We start from the raw sequence: 19071 nt of genomic DNA on the forward strand, positions 1-19071 counted from the left end.
ACAGGCATGAGTGACCACACCTGGCCAGGACAGTTTTTTTTCCCTGATAACAGAAGTGATACTTTCTCACTTTAGAAAATGTGAAAAGTTCAGCTACATAAGGAAGTCAAACAAAAGGTCTCCTATATATGAAGAAAAAAAGAAGCAAGTAAAGTCTCCTTTTGTTTCCCTACTCAAAGACAGCTGTTAATATTTTATTGATTTCTATGGCGTTGCCCTGCTTTACATAATAGAAACAGTGCTGTAGTGAATATCTTCACATCAGAATTCTTCTGTAATCTTCTTAAGTTAGAGTCTCAATTATTGGATCAAAGGAAGTGGACATTTTTAAACCTCTTGATATATATATTACCAAATTGGTTTTTTCCCCCTTTTTTTTAATAAACAGAGATTGGGGTTTTCTCTGTGTTGCCCAGGCCGGTCTTGACCTCCTGGCCTCAAGCGATCCTCTTGCCTCAACCTCCTGAGTAGTTAAGATTACAAGTGTGAGCCACCATGCTCAGCCACTGATTTTAACTTGCATGTTTTAAACAAAATTTATCGTAGAACATTTCCTTAATATGTTTGCGTCAGGATTTGACTCTCTCATGTCTCTGGAGAGGCTTTCTAACAAAGCGTCTCCCGTAGGTGGCCGTCTGCACTATGAAAAGGTCATTTCTAGTTCCAGGTCATGCCCACTGTGTCAGCTGCTGGGGTGTAGAGTTTCAGACCCAGGCCGCTTGGAAAGTGCCCAAAAGAGAAACAGCTTAGAAAATAGGACTTGAACAGCGGTGTGGGTTGAGTCTGGAAAATTTAGACCATGTTGGTGGAATCAGAGCTGGGAAGAGGTTGTAAAAGTTATCTCCTCTCACTGGTTTCCAGTCCATGCTTCTCAGAACTCTCCCATTATGCAGACGGGCTCTGTGGCTCACATCTGTAATCCCAGCACTTTGGGAGGCCAAGATGGGCGGATCACTTGAGGCCAGGAGTTCAAGATCAGCGTGGCCAACATAGCGAAACCTCGTCTCTACTAAAAATTTAAAAAATTAGTCAGCTATGGTGTGGTGCGAACTTGTAGTTCCAGCTACTTGGGAGGCTGAGGCATGAGAATCACTTGAGCCTGGGAGGCGGAGGTTGCAGTGAGCCAAGATTGTGCCACTGCACCCCAGCCTGGTGACAGAGCAAGACTCTGTCTCAAAGAAAAGAACTCTTCTATTTTACAAAGGAGCTTCATGATCCTTTTGAAGAAAAATAGGAATGGGGCCACCTCTGTGTCAAAAACAGCATCCCACATTTCTCTCTCTCTCTTTTTTTTTTTTTTTTTTTTTTTTGAGACAGTCTCACTCTGTCGCCCAGGTTGGAGTGCAGTGGCATAATCTTGGCTCACTGCAACCTCCACCTCCCAGGTTCAAGTGATTCTCCTTCCTCAGCCTCCCAAGTAGCTGAAATTATAGGCACCCACCATCATGCCTGGCTAATTTTTGTATTTTTTTAGTAGAGATGGGGTTTTGCCATGTTGGCCAGGCTGGTCTCAAACTCCTGACCTCAGGTTATCCTCCCACTTTGGCCTCCCAAAGTGCTGGGATTATAGGTGTGAGCCACTGTGCCCGGCCACATCCCACATTTCTATGTTTCAGTTTTAGATTAGTTTTTTTGGTTTTTTTTTTTTTTTAAAGAGATGGGGTCTTGCTATGTTGCCCAGGCTGGTCTCAAACTCCTGGCCTCAAGTGATCCTCCCACCCTTGGCCTCCCAAAGTGCTGAGATTACAGGTGTGAACCGCTACTCTCAGCCTATTTTACATGTTGATGGACAGCATATGATCACATGTATGAGGGTTTCTACTTGTAAAAGGGTGGAAACTTATTCTCACTGCCTGAATCATAGGGCCTAGAGAGGGAGACGTAACTGCCCTGTGGCTTTCTTTTCTTTCTTTCTTTTTTTAATTTTTTTTGAGACAGAGTTTTGCTCTTGTCGCCCAGGCTGGAGTGCAGTGGTGTCGTCTCGGCTCACCGAAACCTCTGCCTCCTGGGTTTAAGCGAGTCTCCTGCCTTGGCCTCCCGAGTAGCTGGGATTACAGGCATGCACCACCACGCCCTGCTGAGTTTTGTATTTTTAGTAGAGATGGGGTTTCACCATATTGGCCAGGATGGCCTCAATCTCCTGACCTCGTGATCTACCCCCCTTGGCCTCCCAAAGTGCTGAGATGACAGGCATGAGCCACCATGCCCAGCCAGAATACCTGTTTAAAATCTGCAGTTAAGACCATCTTCCCAGAGGCCACAAAACGCAGCGAATCCGAGTGTGTGGCTCACCTGCCCCGGGGCTCGCAGTTGGGCAGGATGATTTCCACTCAGATTCTTGTGCCAGCAGCGCAGATCTTGTTCTAAAGCTTTTCTAAATCCCTTGAGACTAGAAAGGCTTTTGGATAATTTTCCCTTTGTCTTTTGGATGAAAACACGTCTCCTGTAGAACAGCAGCATTCCGTGGTGCCTCAGCCACTGTCCTGTGGACGGGAATTTGCAACAAAATCTGACGAGAGAATGCAAGGGAAAAGCAAGATTGGGTTTTCCTGGTCTAAGTTGTTGATAATTAAAAAAAAAAAAATTTGATCATTAAAAAGTGATGTGAGTATTATAGAACATTTGCAAGTACAGAAACAGGTAAAGAAAAAATAGGTCGGGCGCAGTGGCTTACGCCTGTAATCCCAGCACTTTGAGAGGCCAAGGTGGGCGGATCACTCGAGGTCAGGAGTTCGAGACCAGCCTGGCCAATGTGGTGATACCCTGTCTCTACTAAAAATACAAAAATTAGCCGTGTGTGGTGGTGCGTGCCTATAGTCCCAGCTACTTGGGAGGCTGAGGTGGGAGAATTGCTTGAACCTGGGAGGCAGAGGTTGCAGTGAGCTGAAGTTGTGCCGCTGTTCTCCTGCCTGGGCAACAGAGCAAGACTCCATCTCAAAAATAAAAAAAAAAAAAATACCCCATAATTCTTTAATTCTAGTGACGTTTTAGTGTTGTTCTTTCTAGACTGTTAATTTTTAATTATTTATTTTTATGAGACTGGTCTCTTTCTGTTACCCATGCTGGAATGCAGTGGTGTAGTCACAGCTCACTGCAGCCTCAACCTCCAGGGTTCAAGCAATCCTCCCACCTCAGCCTCCTGAGTAGCTGATACTACAGGCACGCACCACCACACATGGCTAATTTTTGTGTTTTTTTTTGTAAAGATCAGGTTTTGTCGTATTGGCCAGGCCAGTCTTCCTGGGCTCAAGCGATCCGCCCGCCTTGGCCTCCCAAAGTGCTGGGATTACAAGCATGAGCCACTGCACCCAGCCCTTTCTTTGATTTTTTAAGACTGATTTGTATTCCATCATTAGAATGTTCCATAATTGGTGTAAGAATTCCCTTATTGTAAAGTGTTTAGGCTGCCTCCAAATTGAGGCTTTTTCCCATGGCCAATTATAATACTAATAATTTTCATAATGAAGAACACCCTAAATCACCCACATCATTAGGAGCTGAAGCAAATTAGGTTTTTGAACTTCAGCTAAGTGATGGCTGAGCTGAGGCTGCTGCAGAGCCTGCTGCACCGGCATGCCACTGTGTTGTGCGTAATTGCTGGGTTCAAGGGGAACGCAGTGGGTGTTTCTGGGCAGTGACTCAAAGGCGCCTGTAGCCCCAGAGCAGAAGGCTCACCTCTCCTTTAGTGTTTCTGAGCCTCTGGGATATTGGGCACCTGAAGAGCTGCAGCCCCAGCTCTGCCCTCAGGGAGTTTCTGTTTTGCTGGGGAGAAGGCCACTGAAACCAGGGAGTGCAGCTGTGCTTGCGTAAGTGGCCTGTGCGGAGAGGGTGCACACAAGGACGGGTGGAGCCAGCCCACTCTGGCGAGGGTGTGGGTCAGAGGGCCCAGGAGAGGGGACACTGTGCTGGGTCTGGAAGGATGGGTGTGTTTGCTTGGGGGCTGGTATAGAGGGAGGATCAAATTGCTAGGAGGTGGTAAGTCTCTTGGAATGTTCTGGAACTTTCTAGAATTAGATGTGACTGGATATAAAGTATCAAAGGTGGAGGGCTTGCTGTGAGTAGGAACAGTGGCTGGTCATGGAGGGGCTTGTGTGCCTGGTCTTCCTCCTCTGGAGTCTCCAGTACCCTTCTAGGGCCTGGGCTGTGGCACCCCCTCCATTGGGGAGGCTGCATGCCTTCATGGAAGGTTTTAGCTGAAGTTCTCACCTGTATTTCCCAGGCTGTTCTGCAGAGTTGGGAGAGTTGGTTCATCCTGGTGGTGAGGACATGTTGGGACATACCCCGTGTGCTGATGATGGAGGCAGCCCTGGGTGCTGGAGAGATGATTGACACCCGGGAGTAATTGGCTTGGAAGGTAGTCCTCTGATTTGTACCTCATTGTGGTTACAGACACTTCTAATTGAAGACACTGAGCTGAGCCCTCTCACCCGCCCTCCCGAGGGCACCCCAGGTCTGATCCTTTGGGTTGGGTTGTGGGCTTTTGTTGGAGGAATTGGCAGCTCTGTGGCGGGCCTGGCACCCACAGGTGTGTTTGGAGTTGTTGCAGGCCTGACTCATCTGTGTTCTCATGCTGTGTACGCAGGGCCTCCCTTGCGGCCATTCCAACCCGAGACGGAAAGGGTGGGCAGGTGCTGGGGGTGAGGGGCCAGGAGAGGCAGGGAGGCCAAAGTGGGCTGACTTTCTGCTGTATTCCTAGTGCTGTGTGTGGGTACGTTATACACACCTGTCTGTCTTATCCCCATGAAAAACACTTAGGATACATGTTGTTAACTCCGTTTTCCCAAAGAAAGCAAGTTTGAAGAGCTTAGATACTTCTATCAAGATGATATAATAGCCAGACATGGCAGTGTGTGTCTGTAGTCTCAGCTGGTTGACAGAGTGAGACCCCTGTCTCTACAAAAAATTAAGAGATCAGTTGAGTGTGATGGCACATGCCTGTAGTCCTAGCTACTCGGGAGGCTGAGGCAGGAGGATGGCTTTAACCCAGGACGTTGTGAGGCTGCAGTGAGTGGTGATCACGCCACTACACTCTAGCCTGGGTGACGGAGCGAGACTTGGACTCTAAAAAATAAATAAAGGTCACTTTTATTAAGTAGTATATGTGTGACCTTGGTCACACATACACTACTAGGAGGCAGCACAGAGAACATACCCACATCAATCCGGCTCTAAGGCTCATTTTCTTAGTGAGGAAGGCCCAGTGTGAACTTCCCCTTGGGCTTCACTTACTGGCCCTGCTGAAAGAGGGGGAAAGGAAAGGAGAGAAGGACTGGCATCTCTCGAGCACGGTACACCCTCATTGTGACAACACACCCATGCAGGACCCTGGCCAGTTAGGGCCCCCACTGATACAATCTGGTGATTCCCATGACTGTCCCCTCAAGCACACACATCATATTTTATCCGCATTTTGCCAATAAGGAGACTGAGACCCAGATAGTTACAGTGACGTTCCCATAGTCACATGGCTCATGATAAGACTGGAACCCTGGGCTTCTGCTGTGGTCCCAGACTGCACTACCCCATCAAGGTTTCAATGAGGAGGGTAAGACCACCTGCCCTGGAAGAGGGACAGATCTGGAGCCGCCCCTGAAAAGAAGTAGGCATGGGCTCTGGCATCGGCGTGCACACACTTGCTGTATCATCTTAGATTTTTTTTGTTTTTTTAGAGGCAAGACCTCTGTCACTCAGGCTGGAGTGCCTGGGGATTATGGCTTACTGCAGCCTCCAACTCCTGGGCTAAAACCATCCTTCTGCCTCAGCCTCTCGAGTAGCTGGGATTATTAGGTGCGCCTCTGCACTTGGCTAATTTTTAAATTTTAAATTTTCTGCAGAGATGGGATCTCACTATGTTGCCCAGGCTGGCCTCAAACTCCTGGGCTCAAGCGACCCTCCTGTCCCAGCCTCCCTAAACACTGGCATGATAGGTGTGAGCCACCACACCCAGTCCCCTCGACCTCTTTCAGCCTTAGTTTCCTGTCCATAAGTGGGAGAAGTGTCACCTTGTCAGTCTGTGCAGCTTAGAAGAGACAAGTCCATTTGATGTTGGACCCTGTTCTTGCACTCCAATAGCCGGTGGCCTGGGGGGTGGCCATCATGTGGGGCATTTGCAGGCCTCTTCTCAGTCACATAGCTGCAGGTGCTGAGTGGAATCATTGTCCACATTCACTCTGTCATTCTGAAGCAGTGTATAGAACATTCTAGAACACTCACCACATGGCATGCCCCTGCTGGGTGCTGGCATTGCAGCTGTGAACAAGGCAGGCTTGGGGTTGCTCTGAACAAGGCAGGCTTGGGGTTGCTGCCACCTGGGGAGGGGCAGAAAGACTGTGGTCACAGCCATGTGTGGACGCAGTCACTAGGGTTCTGGTCGGTGCTGTGGAGGGGGCAGAGGACATGTGATGGCTCATCCTGAGTGACTCAAGCTGGGCCTGGAGGATGTGGAGTGTTCACAAGGGAAGGGGATGGGCTGGAGTGACTGGGAGGAGAAGGTCTCAGGAGGTAGGGAGCTCAGGGTGTGGGGAAGAGCTTCCTGGGCCTGGCGGCTGGTCAGCAGGAGCCAGGCAGGGGAATGGGTGCAGAGAGCCTTCGAGAGGCCAGAGAGGGGTGATTCGGTGTCCATCTAGGGCTTCCTTTGTGGTCAGTGATGCTTCCAGGGCACCCTGGAGACATGAGGAGCTGGCACCTGTGCTGCAGGTCCCAGCTCTGCCTCTGCCTCATGGGTGTCCCAAAACCCCTGCGTCTTTCCAAGACATGGTGGGTTCTCATCTTCAGCACGGGGGGTGCTAATAGGGAGGCTGAGGTGGGCGGATCACCTGAGGTCAGGAATTTGAGACCAGCCTGGCCAACATGGTGAAATCCCGTCTCTACTAAAAATACAAAAATTAGCCAGGTGTGGTGGCACGAGCCTGTAGTCCCAGCTACTCGGGAGGCTGAGGCAGGAGAATCATTTGAACCCATCCGGGAGGCGGAGGTTGTAATGAGCTGAGATTGCACTATTGCACTCCAGCCTGGGTGACCAAAGTGAAACGCTGTCTCAAAAAAAAAAAAAAAAACCACCATGCAGGATGAAATGATACACTAAGCAGTTGGGTCAGAGGGGAATTATCAGTAGCAAGAAAAACACTGGGCTGGTGACTAGCACCCAGAATTTACACTGCTCTTTGTTCCTGTGCCTGTGCAGAGGTAGGTAGGCTGCAGAATTGACTTTGAATTCTTCCTGGCTGCCAGAGCAAAGAGGCAGGATCAGGTACTTGATTCATGATGCCCTTAAGGTGTTAGGGGAGGAAAAGCAACCGTGAGACCAGGCGGGGTGGCTCACACCTGTGATCCCAGCACTTGAGAAGGTTGAGGCGAGAAGATCCCTTGAGGCTAGGAGTTTGAGACCAGCCTGGGCAACATAGACATCGTCTCTATGAAAAGTAAAAAGATCAGCTGGGTGTGATGGCAAATGCCTATTGTTTCAGCTGCTCTGGAGGCTGAGGTGTGAGGATTGTCTGAGCCCGGGGTTTGAGGCTGCCATGAGCCCCACTGCTGCAGGAAAAGCCTGTTTTCCCCTGCACTGAGGCTGCTGCAGGGCTAACTGCGTGGCTGTCCTGTTCACAGAACCGCCGGAGGCGCCGGGCAATGACCCCGGGACTCCAGGCCAGAGGGGTCTGAAGCCGTTTGGGAAAGCAGCGGGACTCCTTGGGAAGATGGCCATGGCCCCAAGCCCTTCCCTGGTGCAGGTATACACCGGCCCCGTGGCTGTGGCCGTGTGGGAATGGCAGGACGGGCTGGGCACCTGGCACCCCTACAGCGCCGCCGTCTGCAGCTTCATCGAGCAGCAGTTTGTCCAGCAGAAGGGACAGCGCTTCGGGCTTGGGAGCCTGGCCCACAGCATCCCCTTGGGCCAGGCAGACCCCTCGCTGGCTCCTTACATCATCGACCTACCCAGCTGGACCCAGTTCCGCCAGGATACTGGTAAGACGCTGTCCTGCCTCTTGCAGATACCTGGGCGCCGCACCTGCTTTCCCACAGCCTCTGTGCTAGCTGTTGGGGTGATGGATGTGACCTACAGAGCTTCTTCCCTATCTCTGCAGCACACCTAGTGGGTGGGTGCCGTGAGTGGGAACCTCTCCCACCTAGACTGAGTGCAGCTTACGGTGGGAGAGGTGCTGTGGGAGTCCCTTCCCCTTGTTTTCCAAAGCAGTGATGTCTGTCCTGACTGCAGAGGTTGCAGGGTCTCTTTGGCAGGCAGACTGGCATGGAGGTGGTACGCTGTAAGAGTTCAGAGGGCCCTGCCCCACTGCCCAATGGCTGTGTGCCCTGGGCAGGCCACTGCACCCCTCTGCATGTGTGCCTTTCTGCTTTTTGGTCTGCAATGAGTTTTGATCTTTTTTTTTCTTTCTGAGAGGTATTCTCGCTCTCACCCCTGCTGGAATGTAGTGGCATGATCTTGGCATTGCAACCCCTGCCTCCCAGGTTCAAGTGATTCTCCTGCCTCAGCCTCCCAAGTAACTGGGATTACAAACACACACCACTACACCTGGCTAATTTTTTTTTTTTTTTTTGAGACAGAGTCTTGCTCTGTCACCAGGCGCCAGGCTGGTGTGCAGTGGCGCAATCTCAGCTCGCTACAGCTTCCCGGGTTCAAGCAATTCTCCTGCCTCAGCCTCCCAAGTAGCTGGGATTGCAAGCATGCGTCACCACGCCCGGCTAATTTTGTATTTTTAGTAGAGATGGGGTTTCTCCATGTTGGCCATGTTGGTCTTGAACTCCTGACCTCAAGTGATCCTCTCACCTCGGCCTCCCGAAGTGCTGGGATTACAGGCATGAGCCACCACACCTGAACCTGCAGTGTGTTTTGATCAGTATTACTGAGGCCCCAGTTTTCTCTCGGAGCTGTCCCTTCCTCTAATCTGATGGTTGTCACTAGGGATGATTTGTCCACAGGGCCATCTGCTGACAATGTTTGGAGACATTGTTGGTTGTCACAGCTGAGTGGGTGGGAGGTGGGGGTGCTCCTGGCATCTGGTGGGTGGAGGCCAGGGAGGCTGCTTGCCGTCCTGCAGCAGGCCCTGCAACAAGGAATTACTGGCCCAGAGTATTACCAGTGCTTAGATGTGAGAAACTGGTTTTTTTGTTGTTGTTTTTTTCAATTTTAATTTTAATGAAAAATTTTTTAAAATGGATTTTTTTTCGGGGTTTTTGTTTTGTTTTGTTTTTTTGTTGAGACAGGATCTCCCTGTCTCCCTCAGCCCCTGAGCTCAAGTGATCCTCCTGCTTTGGCCTTTGAAAGTGTTGGGATTACAGGCTTAAGCCACCATGCCCAGCCCTGGAAACTCTATGTTACTCTTTGTCAGGAGTGTCGTAGAGAAAACTGTGAAACTGGCTGTCAGTCAGATCCCAAGTCCTTGCCTTCATGGTGTGTGAAGTCAACTGAGAAAGATAGCAGACAGGATAAATAATAACACGAAAATTGTATATTGTGGTGGAGAGCGGGGAGTGTTAATCGGGGAACGAAAGTGGCAGGTGTTGTAGAGGCTGATTTGAATTTAGCTGGGTGTAGGGGCATGTGCCCATAGTCCCAGCTATTTGGGAGGCTAAGGCAGGAGGATCGCTTGAGCCCAGGAGGTCAGGGTGGCAGTGAACTATGATCACATCACTGCACTGCAGCCTGGGTGACAAAGGGGGACCCTGTCTCTAAAAGTAAATAAATCAACAAATAGCAGCATGACTGTGTACCTGCTGTGTTCCTATTTGCTTATTTTGGCTGTTGAAAAAAGAATTTGAAGCCAGGCGTGGTGGCGCATGCCTGTAGTCCCAGCTACTTGGGAGGCTGAGGCATGAGAATCTCTTGAACCCAGGAGGCAGAAGTTGCAGTGAGCTGAGATTGCGCCATTGCAGTCCAGCATGGGCAACAAAAGTAAAACTGGAGCTGAGCACGGTGGCGTGTGCCTGTAGTCCCAGCTACTCGGGAGGCTGAGGTGGGAGGATCGCCTGAGTCCAGGAGTTCGGGGCTGTTGTGCGTTATGCAGATCAGGGGTCCGCACTAAATTCAGCATCAATATGGTGACCTCCCGGGAGCGGGGGACCACTAGGTTGCCTAAGGAGGGGTGAACCGGCCCAGGTTGGAAACAGAGCAGGTCAAAACTACCGTGCTGATCAGCAGTGGGATCGTGCCTGTGAGTAGCCACTGTACTCCAGCCTGGGCAACATAGCGAGACCCCATCTCTTAAAAAATAAAATAATAATAATTTAAAAAAAAATAAGAGTAAAACTCTATCTCAAAAAAGAGAAAGAAAAAAGAATTTGGCCATTCCATGTGTTCTGGGAGTGCTAGCAGACTAACCTTTTATTTTCCTTTGAAAACAGGCACCATGCGGGCGGTGCGGAGACACCTCTTCCCCCAGCACTCAGCCCCTGGCCGAGGTGTCGTCTGGGAGTGGCTGAGTGATGATGGCTCCTGGACTGCCTACGAAGCCAGCGTCTGTGACTATCTGGAGCAGCAGGTGGCCAGGGGCAACCAGCTTGTGGACTTGGCCCCCCTGGGCTACAACTACACCATCAACTACACCACCCACACGCAGACCAACAAGACTTCCAGCTTCTGCCGCAGCGTGCGGCGCCAAGCAGGGCCCCCTTACCCGGTGACCACCATCATCGCTCCGCCGGGCCACACGGGCGTTGCCTGCTCTTGCCACCAGTGCCTCAGCGGCAGCGGAACTGGCCCCGTGTCAGGCCGCTACCGCCACTCCATGACCAACCTCCCTGCATACCCCGTCCCCCAGCACCCCCCGCACCGGACCACTTTTGTGTTTGGGACGCACCAGGCCTTTGCGCCGTACAACAAACCCTCACTCTCCGGGGCCCGGTCTGCGCCCAGGCTGAACACCACCAACCCCTGGAGCGCAGCCCCTCCCTCCCTGGGGAGCCAGCCCCTCTACCGCTCCAGCCTCTCCCACCTGGGACCACAGCTCCTGCCCCCGGGATCGTCCACCTCCAGTGCAGTCAGGTACCGTGGGTAACTGCTTCCTGTCTTGTCTGCCCTGTGTTTCCACTCTTACGTAGCTGGGAAGACGCACCCCAATTCCTGCAGGTGCGGCTCCGGCCCCCTGGGTCGTCCCTGCCATGGCCTCTCATTCGCATGTGCCATGTGGGTGCCTACGTGCCGCGGCCGTCCGGAGCCTGCCTGACCTCTTGTACTGGAGTCCTGGCGGTCGCTGTGTGGGTTAGAACCTGCAGTCCTTTCACTCACGATGATAGGGTCCTCCATGTGGAACAGAGCTAAAGGCCTGTGGCCCCTGCTCGCCAGCTGCATGGTGAGCGCTGTGCCCAAGGACACCGGGTCACTGCCTGTGCACTGACTCGTGCCAGGCCATGAAGGTGCAGAGACCAGAGCACCAACCCTTACCCCTGAGCCCCAGTCTAGTGTGGGGGCTGTCAGTGCGGTATGAGGGACAGCAGAATGTGGAGCATGTGGCAGTGGCTGCAGGTGGCACGGGTGACCTGGCCCCTGTGCTGATACGACCCAGCCCAGAGTGCCTGGTAGAGCTCTCAGCTCCTTGAGAGGGCGATAATGATACCATGGGCTCAGTACAAACCAGGGCAGGTGGCGTTTAAAGTGAGGAGATTGGCCAGGCACGAGGGCTGACACCTGTAATGCCAGCAGTTTGGGAGGCCAAGGCAGGAGGATTATTTGAGCTGAAGGGTCAGAGATCAGCCTGAGCAACATAGCAAGACCCCGTCTCCACAAAAGAAACAGTTTAAAAATTAGCCAGGCATGGTGGTGCATACCTGTAATCCCAGCTACTCAGGAGGCTGAGGCCGGAGGATTGCTTGAGCCCAGGAAGTTGAGGCTGCAGTGAGCTGTGATTGTGCCACGGCACTCCAGCCCCTAGGTGACAGAGTGAGACCTTGTCATAAAAAAAAGGAAAAAAAACGCCGGGCGTGGTGGCACACGCCTGCAATGACAGCACTTTGGGAGGCCGAGGTGGGCAGATCACCTGAGCTCAGGAGTTCATGACCAGCCTGGCCAACATGGTGAAACCTTGTCTCTACTAAAAATACAAAAATTAGTCAGACATTGTGGCGGGCGCCTGTAATCCCAGCTACTTGGGAGACTGAGACAGGAGAATCACTTGAACCCAGGAGGTGGAGGTTGCAGTGAGCCAAGATCTCACCACTGCACTCCAGCCTGGACAACAAGAGAGAAACTCCATCTCAAAAGAAAAAAAGAAAAAGGAAAAAAAAAGATAAAACGAGGAACCCCCTGTTTTTGGCCAAGGTGAACGCTCTGGGCTGGCCTTGTCCTCTGACTGTCTGGCTGACTTGGGGCTTTGTCATTCATTATTGAGAGTGTTGGGCTTACAGCACATTTGAGAATTCAGAGTGGTAGCGGGGACAGGGCTTTCTGAGCGTGTCCTGGTTAGGGTGGTGAGGGAATGTGTGGGTGAGGGGCGGCCCTGGTCCCAGGAAGGAGAGCATCTTCTTTCTCTGTACTGGCCCTGGTCAGCATCCTGCTGCTGCCTCCGTGCTCACCAGTCCACCCCTGCCCACCACATCCACGTTGAGGGCTGAAACTTCCCAGGGTGGTTGAGTCCTCCTTGGCAGCTTCTCAGACCTCTAGTATTTTTTCAGACTGGGTTTTCGAGGACCCTGCCAGCTTATGTAAGACACAGTGACAGCGCCTCCGGCTCATTGGTTCGTGTCATGTGGCAGGCCCTCCTGAGCAGGCTGCGTGAGTGACTTCACTCATCCCACAATGCTCTCAGGCTGAGCAGTGTTCTTCACTTACAGGGGAGCATGTCAAGGCCCACGAGGTTGGCGACACAGCCAGCAAGTACCAGAGCTGAGATTCAGCCCAGGCCTCAAGAGGGTTGTGTGGGGCACATGGGGGCTTTTTTTTTTTTTTTTTTTTTTATAAGACGGAGTCTCACCCTTGTAGCCCAGGCTGGAGTGTAATGGTGCGATCTCGGCTTACTGCAGTCCCAACCTCCTGGGTTCAAGCAATTCTCTTGCCTCAGCCTCCCAAGTAGCTGGGATTATAGGCATGTACCACCACGCCTGGTCAATTTTTGTATTTTTAGTAGAAACAGGGTTTCTCCATGTTGGTCAGGTTGGTCTCAAACTCTCAACCTCAGGTGATCCGCCCGCTGGCCTCCCAAAGTGCTGGAATTACAGGCATGAGCCACCGAGCCCATCTGGGGGCTCCTTTAATACATTTTAATTTTATTTTATTACTATTTTTAGAGGTAGGGTTTTGCCCTGTTGCCCAGGCTGGAATACAGTGGTGCAATCATGGTGCACTGCAGGTTCGAACTCCTGTGCTCAAGTGATCCTCCTGCCTCAGCCTCCTGAGTAGCTGAGACCACAGGTGCACACTACCACACCTGGCTAATTTTTCAGTTTTATGTGGGGGCAAGGTCTTGCTGTGTTGTTCAGGCTGGTCTTGAATTCCTGGCCTCAAGCAGTCCTTTTGCCTCAGCCTTCCAAAGTGCTGAGATTACAGGCGTGAACCACCACGCCTGGACCAAAAGGCCTCTTGAGGGATGAGCTAGGAGGAGGCCAGTAGATGGGAGGGTGCTGGGCCTTGGGTGGGTCAGAGTTTTCCTGGGCAGCTTCCCACCCTGAGTATCTGGGTCAGTCTGTTTCAGAGAACAGTGTGCTCTATCTGCTGGCCCAGGAGGGTTCTTAGCGGCACTAGGACTTCTGTCAGCTCTGTTTCACCCAGCCTCCTGGAGCGTCTTAAGTTCTTAGGAATTATTTTGAGGCAAATTTCTAGATAGCGCTAGAGCTGGGATTCTGGAGTTAAGTCAAGTGACTTCATGTGGCTTTGTTCCTTTCTCTGGTAGCTGGCCCAGTTGGTCCTTCCTAAACCATTTCCGTCTCCCCCAGTGTTTCTCTGGGGTCCCCGTTCCCAGCCAGAGGGTCTGCAGAAATGCTGGTGTGGGCCAGGCAAGTTACAGGAAAGAAGGTGCCTGGGCCAGTCTTCCCTTGGTGCTGGGCTGGGCATGCTGCAGCTTGCCCCACGTTGTAAGCTAGGAGGGAACCAGGCCAGCCGGCTCTGTTAGTGGAAACAGCCTCAAAGGAGCCTGCCTCCTAGGGTAAGTGTAGGTACATCCTGATTCCTTTGGTTTTTCTGGACCTGGGAGAGGTGTAATTCACCTCCCCGGACCTATCCACGTGCTGAAAAACAGGCTTTTCTCCTGCCTAATTTGTAGTGAGGTGCTCTGCAGTTAACCCTCTTCTGATGGGTGTAGAGCCAGACGCTGGGCTTAGTAAATACCTGACCTGTTAACCCAGCAGGTGGTAACGTTCTCACAGCCAAGTGTGTGTCAACAGCAATAGGTGAAAGTTACTTTGGAAGTGAGGGGGCAGGCAGGGCAGGTGGGGCCGTCTGGAGCCAGCACCAGGGGCTGGGGAAACCAGAGGACCGACTTTTGACTGGCAGCCACTGCCAGCCAGTGCAATTGAAACATTCCCTGGAACCCATGTGCACAACTTCTTTGTGCCCCCTGGGAATAGGCAGTGACACAAGAAAGTGTGTCATCGGGGCCTGAGCTGCTGGGTGTAAGTAGATTTCCTTGTAGCTAAAGTTGATCCCTTTAAGCATCAAAACTTGTGTTTGAATGATGTTGGGTGGAACTTTTTCTTAAATGTATCATGCACACTCTTGTCTTCCTTAATGGAGAGGGTGTGACACTGCTTAGCACTTGGATGGCTTGGGGTGGTGATCATAATCAGCAGCCTGTCACAGCTCAGCGAGGTGAAGCCTGTGGGTGTTTGGGCGTTTGGCTCTGTGCTGAATGGCTTGGTGGCCCTACAAAATGGCTCTCAGCTCTCAGTGGCTTCCTGCTGTGGTGGCTGCTGCTGCTCTTGCCTCTAAAAGAACTCATTTCCTCTTCTTCCTGCTGTCTGTCACCTGTCTTTTGACTTGTGGGGTTGGAGTCATGGGGCCCAAATGGGGCCTTGCTCCTGACTTATGATAGGCCCTGGGTCTCTTTTCTTCTATTTTTTTCTTCTTCTTCTTTTTTTTTTTTTTAGAGACAGGCTCTCACTCTGTCACCCAGGCTAGAGTGCAGTGATCATGGCTTATTGCAGCCTCAAACTCCTGGGCTCAAGGGATCCTACTGCCTCAGCCTCCTGAGTGGCCAGGACTACAGGCTTGTGCCACTGCTCCCAGCTAATTTTAAATTTTTTTGTAGAGATTGTGTCTCACTATATTGCCCAGGCAGGTCCCAAACTCTTGGCCTCCCAGAGCACTGGGATTACAAGTGTGAGCCACCACGCCCTGCCTCCGCTTCTTTTTAGCTGAGGGAGGGTTGAACTGGTCAGTTTCTGAGGTTGCCTTCTGCTCTGTTATTGCTGTGGTTTTCAGGATGTAGTTAGGGCCCTATAGGAAAGTGCCTAGTGGCCCTTAGAGGCTGGCTCTGCTTCCTTCTGCTCCTCTAAGACCTGGACCCCGTGGATATTTGTCCTAGGTCTCACTACTACCCTGGCATCCTTTGGGAATCATCCTCATAGGTAGAGAAATTGAGGCTCGGGAAGGGGAATTGACATGCTCAGGACACACGGCTTTGAGTGGGAGCATAAGCTTCTAGCACCGTCTCTGGCTTCCACATCTCATGCTGCTGAGTCCCATGCCGGGGCTGGCTGCCAGCCCCAATCTCAGAGAGTGTAGACTTGGAGAGGGGCTTTGGATCTCCTTTCTCTCTGGCCTCCTGGCTTTGCCTCTTGCCCTGCATAGAAAACTCAAAGTCGGGCTGGGCGCAGTGGCTCACACCTGTAATCCCAGCACTTTGGGAGGCCGAGGCAGGTGGATCACAGGGTCAAGAGATTGAGACCATCCTGGCCAACATGGCAAAACCCCATCTCTACTAAAAATACAAAAATTAGGCAGGAGTGGTGGCACACGCCTATAATCCCAGCTACTTGAGAGGCTGTGGCGAGAATTGCTTGAACCCAGGAGGCGGAGGTTGCCCTGAGCCGAGATGGGGCCACTGCACTCCAGCCTGGTAACAGAGCAAGACTCCATCTCAAAAGAAAAGAAAAAGCTCAAAGTCCTCATGTCCCATGCCTCCTGCTGTGTCTGGGAGCTCCTGGAGATGGTCCCAGACGGGAAAGCTAGGGAGGGCCTAATAGCTAGACCAGGAGTCGGGGAGAGCAGGAGGGTGCCTGAGGCCATGACTATTGGGACTTCTCAGAGAAGGACACTTCAGGATGCGACTGGTGCCCCCACCTGGGAACATTCTGCAGGTCTGAGCCCTCTGAGAATGGGGAGGGCGACTGATAACCTCTGAGGTTCCGTCCACCCCAGGGGCCCCCATCTTGGGAACCTCTGGATCCTTGTATGGTTCAGTTCCTAGCGGTCACGGCAGGGACACACATGGGGGAGGACCTGTGATCATGTGGGGACGTGGTGACATTTTTAGAGCTTTCTACAGACGCTCCTGGTTGCTGCTCTCCAGTCACAGGGTGAGAGCCCATTGGAAGCCTCCCTCCCTGTGCTGCTGCTGCTGCTTTCTGCTGTAGTCCTTGGTGGTGGAACCTGGAAGCAGGCCTTCTCATTCCCTGGTGAAGGGAGACCCCACTTCCTGGGGTTTTTCTGCGGGGTGGAGCAGCCAGTACCTCATCTCTAGGGGGGCACCATGGGCTTGCAGTGCCAAGCTTCAGCTTTTTGGGCTCCAACTAAGGGCTTGAGCTCAGTGCTGCCCTGGAGGGTCCTGAATGCCTTCACTTACAGAACCTTAAGAGTTTCAGAGACCATCAGAGATGATCCACTTTCTTTTTTTTTTATTTTTTAAAAAAAAGGCGGCCGGGTGCGGTGGCTCAAGCCTGTAATCTCAGCACTTTGGGAGGCTGAGGCAGGTGGATCACGAGGTCAAGAGCTCGAGACCATCCTGGTCAACATGGTGAAACCCCGTCTCTACTAAAAATACAAAACATTAGCTGGGCATGGGGGCGCGTGCCTGTAATCCCAGCTACTCAGGAGGCTGAGGCAGGAGAATTGCCTGAACCCAGGAGGCAGAGGTTGCGGTGAGCCGAGATCGCGCCATTGCACTCCAGCCTGGGTAACAAGAGTGAAACTCCGTCTCAAAAAAAAAAAAAAAAAAAAAGGCTGGGCACAGTGGTTCACACCTGTAATCCCAGCACTTTGGGAGGCCGAGGCGGGTGGATCACTTGAAGTCAGGAGTTAGAGACCAGCCTGGCCAACATGGTGAAACCCCATCTCTACAAAAAATACAAAAATTAGCTAGGTGTGGTGGTGCATGGCTGTAGTCCCAGCTCCTTGGGAGGCTGGGGCAGGAGAATTGCTTGAGCCCGGGAGGCAGAGAGGTTGCAGTAAGCTGAGATCACACCACTGCGCTCCAGCCTGGGTGACAGAGCAAGACTCCGAAGAAAAAAATAAAGGGAAAAGTTGAAACAGGCTGAGGAAAAGGAGGGGCCTGCTCCAAATGAATAAAACTGAGTGTTGGGAAGAACCAGGACCTTGACCCAGGTATCATGACTCCCTGCCTGCCTTTCTTGGCATTATCAGGGCCCTCAGATCCACTGCCAGCCTTGCCTTTGGATGGGGCTACCTGAGGAGAGCAAGAAGCCACTGTTTGCTCAGCACGGCCACACAGGCAATCCTGTTTGAGAACAGTCAACAAACAGACTCAAACAGGCCATGCAAGGTGGCTCATGCCTGTAATCCCAGTGCTTTGGGAGGCTGAGGTGGGAGGATTTCTTGAGGCCAGGAGTTTCAGACCAGCCTGGACAACATAGCAAGATTCTGTCTCTAAATATATATAAAAAAAAAATTAGCCAAGTGTGGTGGTGCTGACCTGTAGTCCCAGCTACTCAGGAAGCTGAGTTGGAAGGATCACTTGAGCCCAGGACGTAGAGGCTGCAGTGAGCTGTGTTTGCAACACTGCACTCCAGCCTGGGTGACAGAACAAGACCCTGTCTCTCAAACAAAAACCAAAAACACCCCAAACTCGAGCACCTCTCTTTGCCCAGGCAAATATTAGAGCACCCACTCTGCTCCAGATCCTTTGCAAGGCCCTGGCTGCTTCAGCCCCAGCTGGGTGTGAGGTGTCCTGGTTTGGAAGAGAACCAGCCAGCTTCTTGTAGCTGTCACCAGCAGGATCTGTGACCTGGGGCGGGTGGTAGGGAAGGATCTTGGGCAGCCCCAAGACATCGTCTGTGGGCAGGCAGCTGCTTTGCGGTATCTGTAAGGGCAGCACAGCAGCCTGAGCTCCCCCGTGTCGTGAGCAGCTTCCCTGCTCCTTGTGTGACCTGGGCCCTGTCCTGGGGAGCTCCAGTGTAGGGTCTGTGAGGGAGTGTTTCATCATCTTCAGATTTCATCATCTCAAGTGGGTGGGGATGGATGGGAGGAGCTGGCACTGTCTCAGCCATTTACACCAGTGTTCTCAGTACAGGGCTCCCTCCCAAACCATCATGGCATGCATTTGTTTTTTTTTTTTTTAAATGATGACTTAGGCCAGGTACAATGGCTCACACCTGTAATCCCAGCACTTTGGGAGGCCAAGGCAGAAGGAACACTTCAGGGCAAGAATTTCAGACCAGCCTGGGCATCATAGCAAGACTCTCTTCTCTACAAAATAACAACAACAGCAACAAAAACCCTTAAAAATTAGCTGGACATAGTGGTGTATACCTGTGGTCGCAGCTACTAGGAAGGCTGAGGCAGGAGGATCACTTGAGCCTGGGAAGTTGAAGCTCCAATGAAGTATGATCACACCACTGCAATGAGCAACTCTGTGGGCCCAGCATGCTTCCACTGTGTCACGATGCTGGCATTACCCTGCCTTTAAAACAAAAATAAATAGAATGACTTAAGATCAAGTGAGTGGCTGGGCACGGCTCATGCCTGTAATCCCAGCACTTTGGGAGGCTGAGGTGGGCAGATCACCTCCTCAGGTCAGGAGTTTGAAACCAGTGTGACCAACATGGTGAAACCCCGTCTCTACTGAAAACACAAAAATTAGCCAGGCGTGGTGGCACATGCCTGTAATCCCAGCTACTCAGGAGGCTGAGGCAGGAGAATCACTTGAATCCAGGAGGTGGAGGTTGCAGTGAGCT

General features: G+C 51.9%; 1 protein-coding gene across 11 annotated transcripts in view; it reads left to right on the top strand.

The window, feature by feature from the left end:
• DTX2 (deltex E3 ubiquitin ligase 2) overlaps window positions 1–19071 on the top strand; it is a 45007-nt gene that overhangs the window by 9364 nt on the left and 16572 nt on the right. For 7 of the 11 annotated variants that reach the window (XM_032255040.1, XM_032255041.1, XM_032255035.1 and 4 more), the window contains 2 exons: window positions 7606–7962; window positions 10357–10996. In XM_032255040.1, the coding sequence (XP_032110931.1) occupies window positions 7695–7962; window positions 10357–10996 (908 nt within the window). In that variant the 5' untranslated portion in view covers window positions 7606–7694. Of the gene's footprint in view, window positions 1–3269; window positions 4355–7605; window positions 7963–10356; window positions 10997–19071 lie in introns of those variants that run through there. The other 4 variants (XM_032255039.1, XM_032255044.1, XM_032255042.1 and 1 more) reach the window with 2 other exon arrangements.

This window comes from Sapajus apella, unplaced genomic scaffold (assembly GCF_009761245.1).
Source record: "Sapajus apella isolate SASKATOON/1434 unplaced genomic scaffold, GSC_monkey_1.0 scaffold88, whole genome shotgun sequence".
Lineage (NCBI taxonomy): Eukaryota > Metazoa > Chordata > Mammalia > Primates > Cebidae > Sapajus > Sapajus apella.